At 39.9% G+C, this 20,577-nt stretch overlaps 1 protein-coding gene across 2 annotated transcripts; it reads left to right on the top strand.

Annotated features, from left to right (window-relative positions):
- Positions 1 to 1,737: 1,737 nt before the first annotated feature.
- On the top strand, positions 1,738 to 19,979 carry LOC132768374 (keratin, type II cytoskeletal 5-like). 2 transcript variants are annotated; one of them, XM_060764191.2, is made up of 9 exons: positions 1,738 to 2,461; positions 3,922 to 4,136; positions 6,710 to 6,770; positions 7,697 to 7,792; positions 10,088 to 10,252; positions 13,473 to 13,598; positions 14,396 to 14,616; positions 18,110 to 18,144; positions 18,974 to 19,979. In XM_060764191.2, the coding sequence occupies exons 1-9, from the start codon at positions 1,862 to 1,864 to the stop codon at positions 19,315 to 19,317; spliced, it is 1,863 nt and encodes a 620-aa protein (XP_060620174.2). In that variant the 5' UTR covers positions 1,738 to 1,861; the 3' UTR covers positions 19,318 to 19,979. The 2 variants fall into 2 exon arrangements, with proteins under 2 accessions (XP_060620174.2, XP_060620173.2); XM_060764190.2 differs by having other exon boundaries at positions 18,971 to 19,979.
- Positions 19,980 to 20,577: the final 598 nt, after the last annotated feature.

Here is a 20,577-nt window from a genome sequence, read left to right as displayed (position 1 = left end):
TGTATGTATCAAATCAGTATCTTGAGAAATGTAGGGTCAGATTGCCTGTGTACCCCACCCTGGGATCTGGGTGGCATTGGTGGTTGTCTTGTTGCCATGTGCCTTCAAGTTATTTGAAACATTTGGTGACCCTAAGGTGAAGTTATTGTGGAGTTATTTTGTTAAGATATTATTATTATTCTTATTCTTAATACAAATAACTAACTTTTATTGATATACCACCACCATCTCCCATGGAGACTTGGGGCAGCTTACAAGCATATAATTTATTTATGTAGTTATGACATTTATATCCCGCTCTTCTCACCCTGAAGGGGACTCAGGGTAACTTACATAATTGGCATTATTACATGCCCAAACAACAACAATAATTAAAAGCAATCAAACAACAATTTAAAACAAGATTAAGCAACACATGTAAACATTAGACAACTATTGTGCATAGATCCAAAGCCAGACAGTCAAATAATTGTGGTGGCATACAACATATAAAATACAACATAACAACATTAAAACCAACAACACATTTAAAACCAACAATATAAAATGAACAAGAGCAATAAAATCAATAAAATATGGCAATAGTCATTAATTAATAGATCTATTTAGCTTAGAGTTTGTTTATGAATCATAGCATCATAGAGTCACAGAGACCACATGGTCCAATCTCCTGCCAAGCACAATCAAAGTGCTCCTGACAGCCATCCAGCTTCTGTTTAAAAGCCTTAAAATGCCTTCCTCTGAGGCTTAGAAAGTGACCTGCCCAAGGCCACTCAATGATCTTTCATGGCTAAGTGGGGATTTGAATCCTGGTCTCCAGAGTCATAGTACAGTGTTTAAACCACTATACCATACTGGCTCTCAAGGTTGGCTGAAATATAAATACGTTAATACGTAAGGCAAAATGGCATATGACAGTTCAAAGGATGTAAGTGAGCCGTGACTTTTTTCTTAAGTCAGAACTGGTCAACTTGTTCCCCATTCCTTCATCATTGGCTAGGAATGGTGGGTTGCAGTCCAAAGGTCCTGTTCAATAAATACATGTTACCCAGTGTAACTTTGGATGGGTAAAAGACATGTAGTTGTTCTGTGATACCATTGGCAAGGAAACAATAGCTATCAAAGCAGTTGTGTGCCACTTTCTCTATCAGTCCCATAGTTGCCAATATTACCAGGAGTCCTTTCCTCTGTAGTGGCAAGAGAAGCTGCTGAGGCAAGGCCAATGGTGAAGACTTCTACTTTTCATGTTCCAAATAAGAACATGAGTGGTGTTCCAGGCCCACCTTGAAGGGAGAGCATGAAAGCCAACTGCATCAAAATAGCTTTCGAGCAACACATGATTTATAGCACCTCTGAAGCACTTTATCAAGCCATGACAAGGGAAAGGGCTTGATAAAGCTTTGAAGTAAGAGATTAATATTTCACAATTAGAGTAGGTTTTTTTAAAAAAAATTAAAAATTGTGTTGGAATGGGTTAATTATTTTCAGATGATGTGTAGAGGCGGTAAGAACAATGATTTGCTAGCATAAATAGTTTTTGTGCCATTAAGACCTGCAAGCCAAGCATTTTTCTGTATGTCTTGTTTCACTTCAAAGAAACACTTCAGGATGCTTAAAAGGATTTTGTTGCTGCCAGACCTAACCCAGCCCAATAACGTTTTTTATTCTTAATTAATAGCCTAATTCCTGCCAAGTCCACCTCCACATACACATGTATATATAGAGCAGAGATAAATCTGTAGCTCAGAGAGGGCTTTGGTGACCTCTCTCTATTGCTCTTCTGCTTTTTCCCATTTCCCTCATATCTTGGCCTAAACTTTCTCCAGTAGTTTTTCTATTTATCTTTTTCACATAAAAAACAATGAGTAGGCAGTTTAGTTCACGGTCTGGTGGTGGGCTCAGGATTTCCCATGGCTACGCATCTTCTGCTCTTGCCCTCCCTGGGAGGTCAAAAAGCAGCTTCAGTTCAATCTCTTTATCCCAAGGTGGGAGAGGGAATCTAGGTGTAGGTCTTGGGGATGGATTTGGTAGCAGAAGCCTCTACAGCCTAGGGGGTAATAAGAGAACCTCCCTCTCTGTTGGTGGTTCAGGAGGAGGCTTTCTGGTTGGTGGCTTTGGTAGTGGTGGTGGTGGTGGTTATGGTGGAGGTGGTGGCTATGGTGGAAGTGGTGGCTATAGTGGAGGTGGTTTTGGCAGTGGAGGGTTTGGAGCTGGGGGATATGGAAGTGGAGGATATGGGCCTGGGGGTTATGGTCTTGCATTAGGAGGAGGTGGACTTGGAGGTGGTGGAGGAAGAATGGCTCCTGTTGTTCCTCCTGGAGGCATCCAGCCAGTCTCTGTCAATCCCAGCCTTCTGGCCCCACTCAACTTAGAGATTGACCCAGAGATCCAAAAAGTACGTGTGAAGGAGAGAGAGCAAATCAAGACCCTCAACAACAGGTTTGCTTCATTCATTGACAAGGTGAGACAATTAAATCAATATATTTCATATGGGTTCTCAAAAAGCTGTGGAGATTTATGATGGACTTTGCAGGAACAGAGAAAAGAAAGAAGAAGCTTTCTGGAATAAATAAACTTGGCATTTTTGCTGAGGCTTATATCTTCTAATGCTATGGCTTTCCTCACATAATGCACAGAGCTACTCATTGATAGGTATTCCCAGCTTTATTCATAAGACTACAGATGTCAGAGTCCCATGGGAAAAGAGAAGGCCTGCAAATCATGTTTATATTCCTAATGCAAATTTCCTTGTCACCACTGTTACTCATATTCTTTTCTTTATGCAATAGTTTTGCCTAATTTCAAGCACTTAAAAAAAACTTGAAAAGATTACAATCTGAAGATATTATGAAGACACGGTTACAATTCAGTGACCTATTGTGGCACATTATAGTGAGGGATAGTATCTGATCAATGAACTAAGAACTTTTTGACCAAGAAGATCTCTCATGATTAGCAATATTACTGGACCAACAAAGAAGTTATCAAAATTACTCAGGCAATGTCCAGGAAATACTTAAGACCATAAACTGAGGTGTAGTCCATTTGAGGTACATTTCATAAAATAATAGAACCATAGAGTTGGAAGAGACCACATGGGCCATCTAGTTCAACCCCTGCCATGTAGGAAAAACACCATCAAAGTACCCCTAACAGATGGCTATCCGGCCTCTGTTTAAAAGCCTCCAAAGAAGGAGCTTCCACCACACTTTGAGGCAGTTGCTCCAAGTCCTATTCTCCAGGGCAGTAGAAAACAAGCCTGTTCCCTCTTCCTTATGACATCCTTTCAAATATTAATACATGGCTATCATGTCTCATCTCAACCTTCTCTTCTGCAGGCTAAACATACCCAGTTCTTTAAGATGCTTCTCATAGGGCATGGTCTCCAGACCTCTGATTATTTTAGTCACCCTTCTCTGGAAACATTCCAGCTTGTCAATATCTCTTTTGATGTATCTTACATTAGTCCTTGTTGAAATTATTTTGTTAGTTTTGACCCAACTTGCTAATTGGTTAAGGTTGTTTTGAATTCTGATCCTGTCTTCTGGAATATTAGCTATCCCTCCTAATCAGCAGTGCAGGGGACACACTCCAAGATTTAACTTCAAAAGAACTACCCAGTTTATTCACTCTATCCTATGACATGATTCAAAGTTTCACAGTGGAAGCCTCCAGCCTAAGTGTCCGCTGTATGTAGTATTAACACATGTCATTGTTTGATCCAGTTTATTTGAGAATGATTTGGATTTTTTTTAAAAATGAGAATTGTCTCAACATAACAATACTACTGTCAATATCTTGAAACACTATCCTGAACGAAGCTAGTTCTCTTTGATCATTGTGAACTTGGAAGAGGATTCTGTGAGCTGCATGCTTTTGTGGCTTCAACTTTAAATATTTGATGTTCTTGCTGGCTTTCAGGTGCGGTTTCTGGAACAGCAGAATAAGGTTCTGGAGACCAAATGGAACCTTCTACAGCAACAAGGCAGCACAGCCACAACAATCAATACTGACCCATTGTTTGAGGCTTACATCAGTAACCTCAAGCGTCAGCTGGATGGTCTGGTAGGAGATCGAGGGAGACTTGATGGAGAACTAAGAAACACACAAGATCTTGTTGAAGATTATAGAAAGAGGTAAATTAAATTTGAGATTGTGTGTGTTGTCTTCTTGAAGAACACACAGTTTCCTGATCAATGGAAGTAGTGGCATTCCATTTCACCTCTTCCAGATATTACTGCTCCTATTTCAGGGAATACATTTTAGCACCTTAGATAGCTCTTTCAAGATTTGGATAAAAGCCCAATGACATGGAATACACCAGTCAGAAGGCATGAAACAGAACAATGGAGTAGAATCCTGAAGGTTTAGTACATCACTTGAAAATGTAAGTGTGAGATTAGTATTTAAAGTCCCCTCTATAAAGCAGGTATCAAATGAACACATTTTAAAAACAGGGATTGGAGACATTTGACTTATTTTCCACTTTGAAGGAGACTTTAGCTACATACACATGCATAAGTCTCAGGACTTTTTCCTCAAATGAAAATTTTCCTCTGTTGTGTGAAGTGTGTTCACACAACAGGACTAGTTGAATACGTTGCATGAGAAGATATAAAAATGGCATCTCGTATCCATCCAGCTGTAAAGTCAGCTAATTTGTTTTGCCATATTAGATATAAAATTTCACAAGCACCTCTCAGCCTAATCCTTGACAAAACACCCCAGTGATTATATTTTAAGTAAGTAATCATTTCCTTTTCTTCCATGTTACTCCAGATTAATTCACCAGTATAGTTCTACATTCAGTCTAGTTCTAGGGCTGTTTCAACCATTCTACCACCTCAGATCTTTGTGTAGATCCATCATTGTCCATGAATTCACCAAGGCTATGTACTAGTTTAGGTGCTTGCCTGTTTCAGATCAATGCTTTTATGATTTTTGGCATGGATTCCAGCTTGTGGTTTTGGCTGGAGGAGTTTCCATCTCAAATTAGAGAAATGAAGACTTTTAAAGTGAGAATTTACAAGGACCCCAAATTACATTTTGATTCACAAAATGAGAGCCATAAAATTTCACCAAAGCATTGGTTTATTGCAGATGTGCAACAGGATGACATTGCTGTTGTCTAGATCAGTGGTTCTCAGCCTGTGGGTCCCCAGGTGTTTTGGCCTTCAACTCCCAGAAATCCTAACAGCTGATAAACTGGTTGGGATTTCTGGGAGTTGTAGGCCAAAACACCTGGAGAAGCACAAGTTGAGAGCCACTGCTCTAGATCAAGGCTACTCATTGTGCTCCTCTACAGATCCTGTTGCACTGCAATTCCCATCAGTCCTATCTCACAGACAATAATGAGGACTGGTGTATATTGTAGAATGAATTTAGTTTGACATAACTTTAATTGCTATGGAGCAATGCTATGGAATCATGGAAGTTGTAGTTTGGCAAGGCACCAGCCCTATTTTGCATTTTCTATAGCATTGGGCCATGGCAGTTAAAGTAGTATCGAACTGCATTAAATTTTACAGTACAGATGGACCCTTTGTTTCTTCTAAAAGGTAGTAATGACTGATTTCAGCAAAAAAAAATTACTGTAAAAAGTTTGCAACCCCCCCCCCCCAATATATATTATTTGAAAAGCTATTTTCAAAGCAATTCAGCACTTTCTTTGCATAAAATTTTCATGTGATTGTTGTGCAGAAAAAAATACAATTTCTGTCTGTATAGAAAAATAGCTTTTCTATGTGGGAACTAATAATCTAATGCAGAAATATTAATTCCTGTGTAGAAAATGCTGTTTTCTGTGCAAATCAATGTTTTGCATAGAACACGGCATTTTCTGTACATAAGTGAAATATATTACTCCATACCAAAAAGCCTATTTCCTACATAAACAATGCTGTTTTCTGTGCAAAACAACGACATGCGAATTTTTAGCAGAATAAGCTAAAAGTTTCTCCCAAGTTCTTCCAACGATGAAGATCATAATCGGTGTAGAATTCCCCTTATCAAAGTTTCCCAACACTTGAAAAAACATTTTGAACATGCTTTCCATCCCTAGAGTGCTGGCCTTCAGGGCCTTCTAATCCTCACCACTGTTTATCTAACAGTTTGGTGGATGATCAAAATAAATCAAGACAGCAACAACAGAAAATAATAACTATTTTTCTGAAAGGCTGTAGCCAGGTACAGGGAACACTAAGAGTTTCAGGGCCTATAGTATTGCCAGCCAATGGTAAGTGAAGATGGTAAGGGATTGTAGTGCTGTAATCTAGCAACATTTGTAATGCCATCAGTTGCCCACCCAATATCTCAATGTATCTTGAGAAGTCTTTAGTCTTGATTCTCCCAATGTTCCTCAGATTCCCCAAGTGATTTCACATTGAGTGGCAGCATGTGCCATTTCAGAATGGTAAACAGCTACTTGTTCATTTGGACCAGAATACTTCCATACTGACCCTGACACAGTATGGGGATACTCTATGTATGATGCCTTTCTGGACACAATAATTATTTACCCTCTTTGTGATTCTATTTGCAAGGTGGTTGTAATCTAAGCGCATAATCTTGATCATCCTTTTTTAGTCTGAGATTGATTGAAGTGATAGATCAGAACTTTTTCAGGAAGAAAACATATCTTGTAATTTTTTTTCTCTTGCTTCTTCTTTGAAGAAGAGCTGAGACCCAAATATGATTCTTCCTCTGACAGGTATGAAGATGAAATCAACAAACGCACTGCTGCTGAAAATGAATTTGTTGACATCAAAAAGGTGACATTTTTTTAAAAAAAGCATTTGAATTTCTAAGTGTGGAGATCTCTGGTCAATAGAATAAGTGTTATCTCTTAGGTGATAAATTAGAACAAGATGTCAGATACAGTTCCAGATCATCTACGTATTCTCAAAATACTTGATCATAGGGTGCAAAGGAAAACAGTGCAGCTAATCATGTATCTCAACTTGCAACTATCAACAAGCAGTAATTGAAAAGGTGGTACATTACTGAAAAGAAGATCTTATCGTTATTCTTTGGCACATGTGTTGCCATTATATATCCAATTACCAGGTAGAAAAAGACCATCGAATTCCACAAGCATTGCACAAGCATTACAATCCTTACATGATTAGAATCATAGAATTGGAAGAGACCTCAACAGCTATTCAGTCAAACAATCTGTCATTCAGGAATCAAAGCACTACTGTCAAATGGTCATACTGCCTCTGTTTAAAAACCCTCAGAGTAGAAGGCTCCACCACATTCTGAGGCAGCATACTCCAGTTTTGAACAGCAGTTACCATCAAGAAAGGTTTGCTAATGTTTAGATGGAATCTCCATTGCTCTGTGGCCTAGTCTCTAGAACAATAGGAGACAGGCTTGTTCCCTCCTCAATATGACATCCAGAATTGTAGTTTTCCTCAATCCATTAGTAAAAAGAGTCATCAGTTACAAGCATTATTTGTAATGAGTTTCTCCCAAGTTCTATAAAGAACTTATGAAGTGAGGACTGAAGCAGGGCAATCTGGTGCCCTTCCAGTATTAAGGTTTCATTAAGTAGATGTGGGGATGTTGTAATCCAGTATGTTCAGAAGGTGTACTCTGCCAGACCAATAGTTTAAACTACTATAATAGAGTTCTCTGAATTATTTGCCCGTTCTACTTACTTTTAATGTATGAACTCTTTCCCCCCTTCTTTCAGAATGTTGATGGTGGCTTCATGCACAAGGTAGAGCTGAGTTCAAAGGCTGATGATCTCACAGATCATATAAACTTCATGAAAGCTCTCTATGAAGCAGTAAGTGCATATAACTGTTGATAAGTTGTGAGTGGTGAGAAATCCATTGCAAACTGGAATCTGATCAATGGGCATCAGGGCGGAAATTAGCATTGTTTTCTCTTTCATAGGCCCCAAACAAGAAAATATGTCACGAAGCTGCATACATCTGCTGGTCATGATGATGATGATGACCATTGATGCTTCATCATCACTATCATCACCATCATCTATATAAATAAAAATGCAATGTTTGTTTGTGGGATTAACATAACTCAGAAACAACTGGACAAATTGTCACCAAATTTGGACACAATACACCTATCAGGCCAACGAGTGACCATCACTCATAAAAACCCTGAAAAACACAGCAGAAGGGAAAGCAAAAAGACACTACAGCACATGTGCAAAAACAACTCCCCCTGGCAAACAAAACACATAATAGCATATCCACACTCTCTTCTGGACTCTAGCTCCCAGCATTCCCTAGACCAGGCCCTTTAGGAGAGGAGGATGATCCAAATGCACTGCTTCCAGGCTCCAAGCTTTCTTCTCCTTTGATTTCTTTGAGAGCATCCCAATCTCTGCATATTTCTAATTTCCTATTCTTGGACTGCAACTCCCAGCAATCCTCCAGATAGATTGATTAGATAGATAGATAGATGATAGATAGATAGATAGATAGATAGATAGATAGATAGATAGATCAGGAGGACTGCTGGAAGTTGCAGTCCAAAAATAGGTAGAGAAGGAAGAAAGGGGAGAAAGAGGAAGGGAAAGAAAAGGGAAGAAGAAGAGAAGGAAGGAATGAGAGAAAGAAAGAAAGAAAAAAGGAAGGAAGGAAGGAAGGAAGGAAGAAAAAAGAGAGAGAAGGAAGGAAGGAAGGAGAGAAAGAAAGAAGAGAAAGAGGGAGGGAAGGTTGGCCACAGCAACGCGTGGTGGGTACAACTAGTCAGTATTATTTATATAGAGAGCTGGGAATCACTTGTCGATACCTTGAGATGATGACAGGTATCTTTTTAAAGTTCTGGTTTACTCATTTCAAAGATATTACTGGATTCCTTTACACCATTTTCTCCAAGAATATGAAGATTGATATGCCCAAACTAATATGATTGAAATGATATATGTTTAGTCTATTTCAGGAGTGAACAGAGGCCAGCTTTTTGTGAGGAGTGCATTCAACTTGCCATAGGACTTACACTGTAGAATTAATTCAGTTTGGTACCACTTTATCTACCATAGCTCAATGCTATAAAATCATCAGTTGAAGTTTTATAAAGTCTTGAGCATTCTCTGCCTAATAATAATAATTTTATTTCTTACCTGCCTCTCCTCATGGCTCGAAGTGGGTTACAATACTGCTAGTGTCTCACTAGACTACAACTTCCATGATCCCATAGTATTGAGTCATGTTTGTTAATGTCAAACTCCTTTAATGTCAAAGTATAGATGTACCCATTGTCACCCACTGAGCATTTCTATCCAAAATAGGGAGGAAATTATCCATTGTAGCCCCCAAATGGGGGTGGGAATTGCTGTTGTACACCTTTTCAGGCCCTCTCCTCTCATTCTTTTGTTGAAGAGAGTAGGGGCATTTTCACATCAGGGTGTAATCCAATTTCCTGCTCTGGACAAATTCTGGTTTTAAAAGATGCTTATATATATTGAGGACCTTAATGAACTCACACTTTTTGAATGCATTTGTGAACTCGAAGGTTGTTTTCCTTCTGAACTCTCACTTCTCAATTTTGCAATGCAAGAAACCAAAAACAAATTCTGGGTATAAACATGTATGTATTAGAACATATGCACAAAAACATACATGAAAAAGCACGATTTTAATATAGACTTTCTTCTATCAAAACTGGAACCTAATGCAGAAATTGGATGAAAGCAATTAAAGTCTGGAAAAATAGAAACTCTCAAAAATGTAATGAGCAGATTTATCCTCCCAAAACTTTGAGTCTTTCATAAAACGGATGGTACATGGAATCTGCCAAAAATGAGTGGTTGCTTTACAATTTATGTTTCCTATTTATTTTGGAATTTGAATTCCCCTGCTGGTTCATACAAGATAAGACTATTCAAAATCTATATTTATTTATGCCTATCTTTTCATCCAAGCATTCATCCTCTCATACATTCAACAGAAATTACCATACAGGTGAATGTCAAGATCACCAGTATGTAGTAGCTATGGCATTTGATTCACTTAAGTTACTTTTATTTGTACCCTTATAGACAAATTATTATGTTTTTGATAGTAGGGCTTAGATGGACGGACTGATCACATGATCTCCTTTTGATTCAAAGGAACTGTCTCAGATGCAAGGGCGGATCAGTGACACCAATGTTGTTTTACAAATGGACAACAATAGAGATCTAGACCTCAACAGCATCATTTCTGAAGTGAAAGCACAATATGAAGACATTACTAACCGAAGTCGAGTTGAAGCAGAGACTTGGTACCAAAGGAAGGTAGGATATGATGTCACTTGGCTACTGATTCTTTACAATGACACAAATGCTTTTGGTCCATCCATGGGGTACTTTATGCAGGACAAAAACCTAAAATACACAGAGAACAAATCTCGTAATGAAGTAAATTCCATGAGAACACTGACAGGTCTCAGGTCTTTACAGGTGAGAATTTTTCTCTTCATACATGCTGTGGTTTTTCTATTTATTGCTTTTAGAAATTTTTGAGCTAGTCGCCTCTCAGTGCACACAGTGCAGATCCCTTTATACAGGAATCCCCTGATTTATGATATCAGGCTCTTTCAACCATTCCACATTTATACCCTGAACCATTTTTTGATGTTTTTGGAACTATGCTAGGCTCCTGTCCCCCCCTCCAGCCAACTTGGCTCTCTTGTTTATTTTCTCTCTTCCAGTCTATGTGCACCCTGCTTTTTTTCTTCCGTAGACTTGGCACCATCTGTTTTATTCAGTCTATGTTCAAAGTTCTTCATGGTGCAGCTTAGAGGTGATAGAAAGTGCACCTCTCATACATTACTGTACAGTATTTGTGCTTATAACACAGTATTCAAACTGTACTTATATTTGTGCTTATAATATGTAGCATACTGTAATATATAGGTGTTGTTGGGGGACACCTGTTCAACCCCACAACCATTGTCTTGTGGGGTTCCTCAGGGCTCAATATTGTCTCCCATGTTGTTTAACATCTACATGAAGCCGCTGGGGGAGATCATCCGGAGTTTTGGGGTACGGTGTCATCTGTACGCGGATGATGTCCAACTCTGTCACTCCTTTCCACCTGCTACTAAGGAGGCTGTCCAGGTCCTGAACTTGGCCGCTGTGACGGTCTGGATGAGGGCGAACAAATTGAAATTGAATCCAGACAAGACAGAGGTACTCCTGGTCAGTCGCAAGGCCGAACAGGGCATAGGGTTACAGCCTGTGTTGGATGGGGCCGCACACCCCTGAAGACGCAGGTTCGCAGCTTGGTTGTGACCCTGGACTCATCGCTGAGCCTGGAACCCCAGGTTTCGGCGGTGACCAGGGGAGCATTTGCACAGCTAAAGCTTGTGCACCAGCTGCGCCCATACCTTGGGAAGTCTGACTTGGCCACGGTAGTCCACGCTCTGGTTACATCCCGTTTAGACTACTGCAACGCTCTCTACGTGGGGTTGCCTTTGAAGACAGCTCGGAAGCTCCAACTAGTCCAACGCTCAGCAGCCATGATTTTAACAGGAGCGGAGCGCAGGGAGCATACAACCCCCCTGTTGCGCCAACTCCACTGGCTACCGATCTGCTACCGGGCTGAATTTAAAGTGCTGGCGTTGGCCTTTAAAGCCCTAAACGGTTCCGGCCCAAGCTACCTATCCGACCGCATCTCTGCCTATGAACCCACCAGGACTTTGAGATCTTCCGGGGAGACCCTGCTCTCGATCCCGCCTGCTTCTCAAGCTCGGCTGGCGGGGACGAGAGATAGGGCCTTCTCGGTGGTGGCTCCTCGGCTGTGGAACGCCCTTCCTACGGACATTAGACTAGCACCATCTCTAATGGTATTCCGCAAAAAGGTGAAGACCTGGATGTTTGTGCAGGCGTTTGAGTAATTTAGTGCAATCTGGTAATGGAACATAGGAATGGAACAATGGACGACGAACCTGGACTACGCTTGGATGATGAGAAGATTGGGTACGGTTGTTTTTTGTAATAATTGTGCATTGTAATTGCTTATTGGTAATTTTATGGATAATGTGTTAAGTCAATTGTTATATGTTGTATGGAACCACTGCTGTTTCTACTGTTTTTACTGTTTGTGAACCGCTGTGAGTCGCCTTCGGGCTTGAGATACAGCGGTATATAAGCAAAGTAAATAAATAATAAATAATAAATATACAATATATTATATACAGTACCACAATACATAATACTCAGAATACATTCTATAGTAATTATTACAGTATTTCTGAGAGATACAGATTGGAATATGTATGTATATGTATGTATAATATGTACATATAAAAACTAGGTTCTGCTTTTCAAACCTTGGCTTTTTGGCAGTGCTTTGGTTCTTAACTCATAGGATAAAGGTGGATCACCTGTCATAGGCTGCCAGGAAACCCATCTTTTGGGCGGTGAGAGAGGAACAAGGGGCTTGGCAATGACAGCCTTATGTAGTCGCTTTTTTTTCTCTTCCTCTCTAGTGAACTGTCTAGAAGAGTACCAGTGAAATCAAACCTTTATTGGTGTCCACTCCTCATATTTCTGTGAGACAGTTACAGAAAGAATGAATTGCAAGGAGCTGGGTGCCAGGAAAAGATTGGTATTGGCAAGAAAATTTTTGGAAGAGGCAACATTTCAGTCTTTACTAAAACTACTGTTGTGCATTTCTTTTCACAATACAGGCCTGTTAGGTTTTTTTTCATGCCAAAAGTGACTTGAGAAACTGCAAGTCACTTCTGGTATGAGATAATTGGCAGACTGCAAGGATGTTGCCCAGGGGACACCTGGATGTTTTACCATCCTGTGGCAGGTTTTTCTCATGTCCATGCATGAGAAGCTGGAGCTGACAGAAGGGAGCTCACCCTGTCTCTTGGATTTGAACTGCCAACCTTCAGGTCAGCAGTTCAGCTAGCACAAGGGTTTAACCCATTGCACCACCGCAGCTCCAGGACTGTTAGTGAAACATTCATTTGCACAAAACCTTTTTTGTGTACATGTATGTGTGCAAAAACAAAACAAAACAGAAAAACCCCAGAGTATCTTGCGCAAAAGGCACTTTTCTCTAGACTTTTCCCCCAAAACAAAACAAGTTTTTTTCTGTACAGAAAACAAGTTTTTTGAGATAGTGATTTTCCTTTTGCCAAAAAAAGTTATAAAATGTAAAAAACATAAAAAATTTAAATCAAGTTGTAATCTTGCCCTTTAGGCAGAATCTCTGAAATGGCTCAATCTGTCATACAAGAATGGGATAACATTCCACTCCTCCAACGCTGAAATCACCTCTTAGCATGTAGTGCTTGGGGTGCCCACTTCTCTATGTCCAATGATAGGGCCAGCTTTCATAGATTTAAATTTTTTCAAGAAACCAAGAGACAGTTGGACTATGTTTAATATGCTCCTTCCAGGCTCAGTAAGGTCACTTGCCCATTGTCCTGAAATTCTGGAAGTGGCACTGCTTCAAATAGCTCCATCACTAAGGGAAGGATTTCTTTTTGTCTTGCAGTTCCAGGAACTTCAGAGTACAGCGATCAATCATGGAGATGATTTAAAAAATACTAAGAATGAAATTGCAGAGCTCAGTCGGCTCATCCAGAGAATGAAAGCAGAAATTGACAGTGTGAAAAAGCAGGTGGGTTGACTGGATGCTTTTATGTGTTTCTCCTACTCTTACTATGTAGGTATATGTAAAGTAAGCCATACTAAAAGGAAGTGGCATAGCAGCATTTACAGACAATGAAGTAAACCAGACCAGTTCATTTCAGCATTAGTCTGAAATTCTGTACACGGTACAGCAGTCACTAGAATTTGTAGCTTGCTGTCTGAAACATTTACTGTCCTACAAGACTTCTTCTGTCCAAGTCAACACTAAGCATGATATTTGAACAGTCAATAGTATAACACCAAAATCTATAAAATCCCAAATCTTACCATCTTGATAGCAAAGTCAAAGAGTATGTATAACTATGTAAATAATAATAATAATAATAATAATAATAATATTTATTTGTATCCTGTCCCCTCTCCCCGAAGGGACTCAAGGCAGCTTACAGCAAACAAACGAATACAGCAAATAATATAACACAGACAATAATCACATATCACTTAATACAACAAAATAACATAATAGTATAAACATTAATAAAAATGAGTTTAAAAACTATTTTGTCTCCTAAAATCAGTAAAAAATGAACAGTGTTTGAACCAGCCAATGAACCTGGAAGAAATGCACTTCCTTGTAAATTATGTGCTCATATGTTTGTAATGTTTCAGCAGATGTATGCAACTGTTTTCTCTTGCTCAATGGATACTTGAATTATTGATAGATGATACTGCTTAATGTAAAGCTACATATTATGACATATGTAATATAAGCACTTGCAAAACTAGAAACCTATTGATGTATGACTTCCCTCAAACATGCTTCAGATTGCTGGTCTCCAGACAGCTATTGCTGATGCTGAACAACGCGGGGAGTTGGCCCTGAAAGATGCCAGAGTAAAACTGGCAGATTTGCAACATGCCCTACAAAGCGCCAAAGATGAGCTAGCACGTCTGTTGCGGGATTATCAGGAACTGATGAATGTCAAATTGGCCCTGGATGTTGAGATTGCTACTTATAGGACTCTGCTGGAAGGAGAGGAGTGCAGGTGAGTGCCATCTTGTGATGGTTTCTTAAATTTCATACAGTGTTACTCAGAGTTGAGACAAACAGGCTTTTAAGGGTTTTAAACCTTTAAGCCAGAATCTTCACAATAACTTAAGCTTGAATAGGTAGGGTGTTAAGCAAACGTGGGCAATTTTAGAGGATAGAATTCAAAGACTTTAGACTTGTCTACATGAACCAAAAATGTAGATTCACTCAAATTCAGCACTTGCCGTTTTCATGATGAATGGGGACTTCCAGTGAGTATTCTGGGCTGTCTGTCCTTACCTCCAGTTTTAGGGCTTTGCAATAGTCGGGACAGCTGTATCAAGTCTATTTCAGTCCAAACCATTGCCATCATCCTTTCCCTGAATTGATCAGTGCAAGGGATGGGAATGGTTCATCCTCATGTTGCCACCTCTGATGGCCACAGGTCTCCCAGTGATTCCCATCTGATGTTGAAATGCTGTATCTGGGGTAGTTCTGGGACAGAAAAAACCCCAGAGTAACCTGCCCAGTGTAGATGCAGCTATAGTTGTGTTACTCTAGAATATCAGTCTGCAAAGGGATCTTGACTCACCTTGAATACCAACTGAGAGAATGAAATTGATAGCATAAATGCTCACAGATTATGTGTACATCTACACTCACCATATAATACAGTTTCACACTGTAACCAGTTTGAGTCTAGATGGTGATTACACAAACCACAAAGTACTGATGGACATTAAGGACTTTGTTTTGTGGGAATTTGTTGTCTGGCTGCTGCTAGCTTTGAACTCCAATAAATGATCAGTGTATATGGGGGACTATGTTTACTTCTTCATTTGCACCCGAAGAAGTAGACTTTGTTTATAAAAGCCTATGCTGACATCCCTTTGCATATTTTTGAGGATGCTACTCTTAAGAGATAGCTAATACCTTTTTGATGCAACATGCCGATTAATTATGAACATTTTATGTCATCTTGGTGACTCAGGCAACCGTTTGAAATTAATTCCAGCACAAAATGACTGTGTTTCAAGTCAGTCATTTTGGGATCATTGAAGACAATTATTCAAGTGATAATGTCTATTGTCCCTGATTTCATTGCACAGATTATATACAATTTGCCATGCATTTTAGCAGTGCAGGTGGTTTTTGTTTTACATTAGCATAGAATATTGCTTGATGTTATAGGAATTTCCCAATTGTAATGATTATCTTTAGGTTTGGAATAACCATTATCTATGTTCATATTAGTAAGCATTGTAGGTTGTTAGACATCATGAATAACATCACACGCATATGTATATCACATGAGATTTCCACACATCTTTAGTTTTAATTTTACATTTCCCATAATCTCTAGTGATGATAAATTGGTTTAGGATGATAGGTTGGAACCTACAGGCAGTCTACATATCTGGTGGGCACCCCAGTAGGGAAGGCAGAAAATGTAGGGAAGGCAAAATGTATTAACTCCCTCTAAGGTGGTGCAAAGAATCTTTGCTATTTACTAGTAAAAGGTGAGAGACATTTGTGAAATGGAGAAAATTATTCCAAATGATCTGCAACTAATCCTGCCCTCCCCCTTGCACTGAGACAAAATAGACCACTTATGACACTAGGAGTTCACTTGAGGCATGGAGCCCACCGGCTCCCATCACACAATGTCAATCTACTTTAGGTGGGGCTACCTGTCTCAAGTGAAGTCCAAGTGTGGTAAGTGACAGTGTCAGCAACATTGGAGGCTCTCCCTGTTGCATAGGAAACATTGGGAGGAAGCTGGGCGGCAGTGTTTCTCCCCTTGGGATGGGGTGAGGGGCAAAGCGGGCAATGTGGAGTGTGGGGTGATGAGTTCCCCATGACCCACCGGGCCCTGCCAGATTTGCCATAATCAGTGGCAAATCCTACCCCTCAATGTGATGAGTTCCTTAGTGAGCTTGCTCCTTTGAAACCCAATCCAATCTTACTCTACTTTCCCACTCAGTCAATGTTGCGTCTGAAGAGCCAGGGGCCTTATCATACTTGCACATTTTTCCACTTAAATCTAACTGTGTTGAATATAGTTGACCTGTGTTTTGATTCTACTTAGGCCAGAAATATGCCACAGGGCCTCATCATACTTGAGCATTTATCCACTTCAATCCACTTTAAATGCTGTGACTGCCTCCTGCAAAATTCTGTGGCTTGTAGTTTAGGGAGGCCCAGGGTTTCTCTGGATGAGCAGTTTAAAGGCCCCATCCCTAAACTACAAACCACAGAAATCTGCAGGAGGCAGTCACAGTATTCAAAGTGGATTAAAGCGGATAAATGCTGAAGTGTGATGAGGCCCTGTGGCATGTTTCTGGACTAAGTAGAATCAAAACAGGTCAACTATTATCCACAGTTAGGTAACTGTGTATGTGTTGAAACATATCCTCCATGGGATATGATATAATATGGCATATTTCTGTTAGAAAACATATTCTTAATTGAAAAGCATATTTACTTATTTACTTGTTTATTGCATTTTAAAATCTGCCTTTTCCCTGGTGAGGGATCCAATGCAGCTCACCAAACAAAAGGTTTCCCTGTTTTTAAAATGTTTGTACCTCTGGGTATTAGAACTTTCAGTAGTATTTCCCTTCTGGCTGTTTGCTACAATGACTTGCATTTACCCAAATCCAGGGTTTTTGGGGTCTGGAGGTCCTAGACTTATTTTTTGGGAGGTGCACAGAAAGCTGCATCAGATGAATCATTTCCTCCCAGTTCTGCCAGAAACTGCTGTTCTGTCAGCAGACCATCAGCTACTGCATCTTGACTTTGGTTTAAGAACAAACTATTTGTTATCCACCACACAAAAGGAAATATGATTCAGTGTAATGGGGGGAAAACTAAGAGACATCCAGGGAGAGATTGGTAGAAAAATCACATATTGGGTCTATTCTGGAGTGTATCTGAAAGGCAAAATAGCGGTCCTAAAGAAGAATTCTGCTTCTTCAATTTTCTTCAGTCCTCAAAAGCATAACTTAAAACTTCAACTGAACATTCAGAAATAAGTTCAAGCTCCCAAAGACAAAGGGCAGACAAAATTTGCAAGGAAAGGCAATCTTAGCAAATGTAAGTATTCTAAACATAAATGGGTTGGGTGTCTCAAGCCTCACTTTGCAATGGTAAAGGTTGGAACCTGCAGGCAGGAAAGTTTCATGGAAGGGGGAACAATTCTGAATAGAGTCAACATTTACATTTTGCTCTTCCACCCCACTCTATTCAATAACGACATGCTTGTGATTCTGCCAACAGGCATTTGAGATCAAGGAGGCACATAAGTTAGCTTTAACACCCAAATCTACCTTCTTCTATTTACCTTTTAAAAGCATGCTTCAGGTTTTGTCACCACTTTGAGTACTTAATCAGGCAGGCAGTGCTGTGATCAGAAGTCAGTCCTGAGACCTCTTTCTTCAAAAACATTTTCATATTTGATTCACTTGACTTATCTGAGACATTTTCATCCCACCCTTTCTCTTTTATAGGATGTCTGGAGAACTCACCACCCCTGTCAGTATGTGTAAGTATCTCAGTGGTATTACCTAACTCTGGATCCCTGTGATATTGTCTTCCTTCCCATATTTCAGGAGTAATATGTCTGAGGCCACATGTTGTTTGCACTAGTGGTTTTATGGGCAGCAAATTGGTTTTACACACATACACAGTAAAATGCAGACAACAAATCTATTTAAATCATCAGGAGGAAAACTGCATCCAGTACCATGTCAGAAGATAGAATAGAATAGTACAATGAAATTAAATTTGTGATGTGTGTTTCCCAGAACACATCACAAACAACACACCCATCCCTCCACACTTCAACCACCACCACACAGTCCCCAATGTCCCAGTATAGTTACAACTCTAGGAGAAAAGCTATATTCAATCTTTTCATCCTTGTCTTTGTCACCCTGTACTATCTGCCAGATTGTAATAATTTAAATATATATATGCTGGGTGAGATGGATACTTAAAAATGTTCTGAGCTTTCTTAAGCCTGTGGGACATATAAAGTTCTTCCAAAGAGGGGAGAGGGCACCCAATGATTCTCTATATAGTAGTGGTGACCCTTTGAAGTGCCTTCTTACATGCCATTGTGCAGTTACCAAACCATGCACATATGCAATAGATGCTACATTATCTGGCTGTTTGATGTTGTCCAGCCTTGTTCTGTCACTCACATTTCCCTGTATATTCCTTTTTTGTATGCAGTGGTGTTAAATCTCTGTCTAGCCTGTCCCAGTAATGTTTGCTCCTCCATGGAAACTTCTTTTGCTTTATTGATTTGAAGTAGGTTAGAGATTGGTCTGGACTACATTTCAGTAACCAACCTGTTTTTCTTCTAGCGGTGATCAGCAGCTCTTCTAGCATTGGTGGAAGCAGTTATGGCATCGGAGGAGGTCTTGGAGGTGGTGGTGGAGGTCGAGTGAGCAGTGGAGGATTTGGCCTGGGCGCTGGTGGTGGTGGTGGAGGAGGAGGTGGAGGTCTTGGTCTTGGTTTTGGAATGGGTGGTGGAGGTGGTGGAGGCTATGGTGTGAGTAATGGGATTGTTACTGGAGGAAGCAGCTACAGTTCTGGAAGTGCCCGGGGCTTTGGTGGGGGGTTGATTGCTGGAGGAGGGGGAGGTGGGAGCTCCTCAAGCACAAAATATGTCTCAACAGCATCATCATCAAGCAAGAAAATAGTTAGATAAAAAGCAAATGTCCACACACATCTATCCACAATCAGACAATTATGGTAAAATTTCTATTTCTAATTGCCAAAGCTCCAATATAGTAGTCCTTTCTTTACACCTGATCACATGAGAGGCATGTTGGCTGCTGATGAGAAATCCCTGTACATCTGTCTTGACCCACCCAAGGCCCTCCAATTCTGTTGGCTACAATTTCTGTTGTCTCAACTTTGCATCGCTGCTGAGGTGATGAAAATTTTCACCACATTTAGAGGACATTAATTAGAGGAAGGTCAGCTCAGTCTTGGTCTGTCTGATGGAGAAAAAATCACGCTGGACTCCCAAATTAGACTGATTGAGAACAATTGCATAAATGTTTCTCCCTCATGACCCTTTTAATCACTGATGTCATAGTATTTCTATTATGAGGTCTAGCTATTCTAATTTGTGGTATAGTCCAGAACTCCTTATTCAAAGTAGATTGATTGTTCTCTTGATGTGAAAGTCACCACCTATCAGTCCTTTTTTTTTGTAAAGGAATAAAAAAAATCCAACCAATTCAACCTTTAATGTTTTTTAATTGTCCACTACTACCTGTTGTACATACAATTACAATGATTATCCCTTTGCTTGCTACTTGTTCTTCACACTTTTTATGGCAAATAAACTGCATTGTGATATTATTTTCTACGTGCATGTGTGTTTTTGGAACTGGGGAATATGGAGATAGAAGATACGGAGCTGTGGGTTATGGACTTGCATTAAAAGGAGGAGGGTTTGGTGGTGATGATAGAAGAATGATCCCTGTTGATCCTCCTGGAGGCATCTAGTCAGTCTCTGTCAATGCCAGCCTCCTGTCCCTATCCAACTTCAGGGTTGACCCTGAGATCCAGAAATTATGTGCACAGGAAAAAGAGCAGATAAAGACTATCAGCCACAAGTTTGTTACATTCATTGACAAGATGCATAAATTAAATCCATGTTATTTGAATGAAATGTCACAGAGCTCTGGCATGGTTTACAGGAACCAAGGAATTACTTCAGGTGCTTTTGTGTGGTGTTTTTCCAAAGCTAGTGTTTAGTTTTTAACACTACTGCTTCCTTCGCAGAAGACTTGGAGATGCCTTTTGATAGGCATTCGGGGTGTGCAATTCAGGAAAAATCTGTCCCATTTTGGTCCCATTTTTGGCTGAGATCCCATTGATTTTAATAGGGGGAAATGGCTAGACTCCTCTTTCCTTCATTTATGGCTAATAGGACAAAAATGACCACACTTGGAGG

Source organism: Anolis sagrei, chromosome 2 (genome assembly GCF_037176765.1).
Source record: "Anolis sagrei isolate rAnoSag1 chromosome 2, rAnoSag1.mat, whole genome shotgun sequence".
Classification (NCBI taxonomy): Eukaryota; Metazoa; Chordata; class Lepidosauria; order Squamata; family Dactyloidae; genus Anolis; species Anolis sagrei.
This window is presented reverse-complemented; position numbering and strand designations above follow the sequence as displayed.

Excerpts from the sequence above, each read along its gene's own strand:
- LOC132768374 (XM_060764190.2), top strand. The coding sequence starts at position 1,862 with ATGAGTAGGCAGTTTAGTTCACGGTCTGGTGGTGGGCTCAGGATTTCC. Across the intron at positions 10,253-13,472 it reads AGACTTGGTACCAAAGGAAG|TTCCAGGAACTTCAGAGTAC; the intron begins GTAGGATATGAT and ends TTTGTCTTGCAG. Across the intron at positions 14,617-18,109 it reads CTGGAAGGAGAGGAGTGCAG|GATGTCTGGAGAACTCACCA; the intron begins GTGAGTGCCATC and ends TCTCTTTTATAG.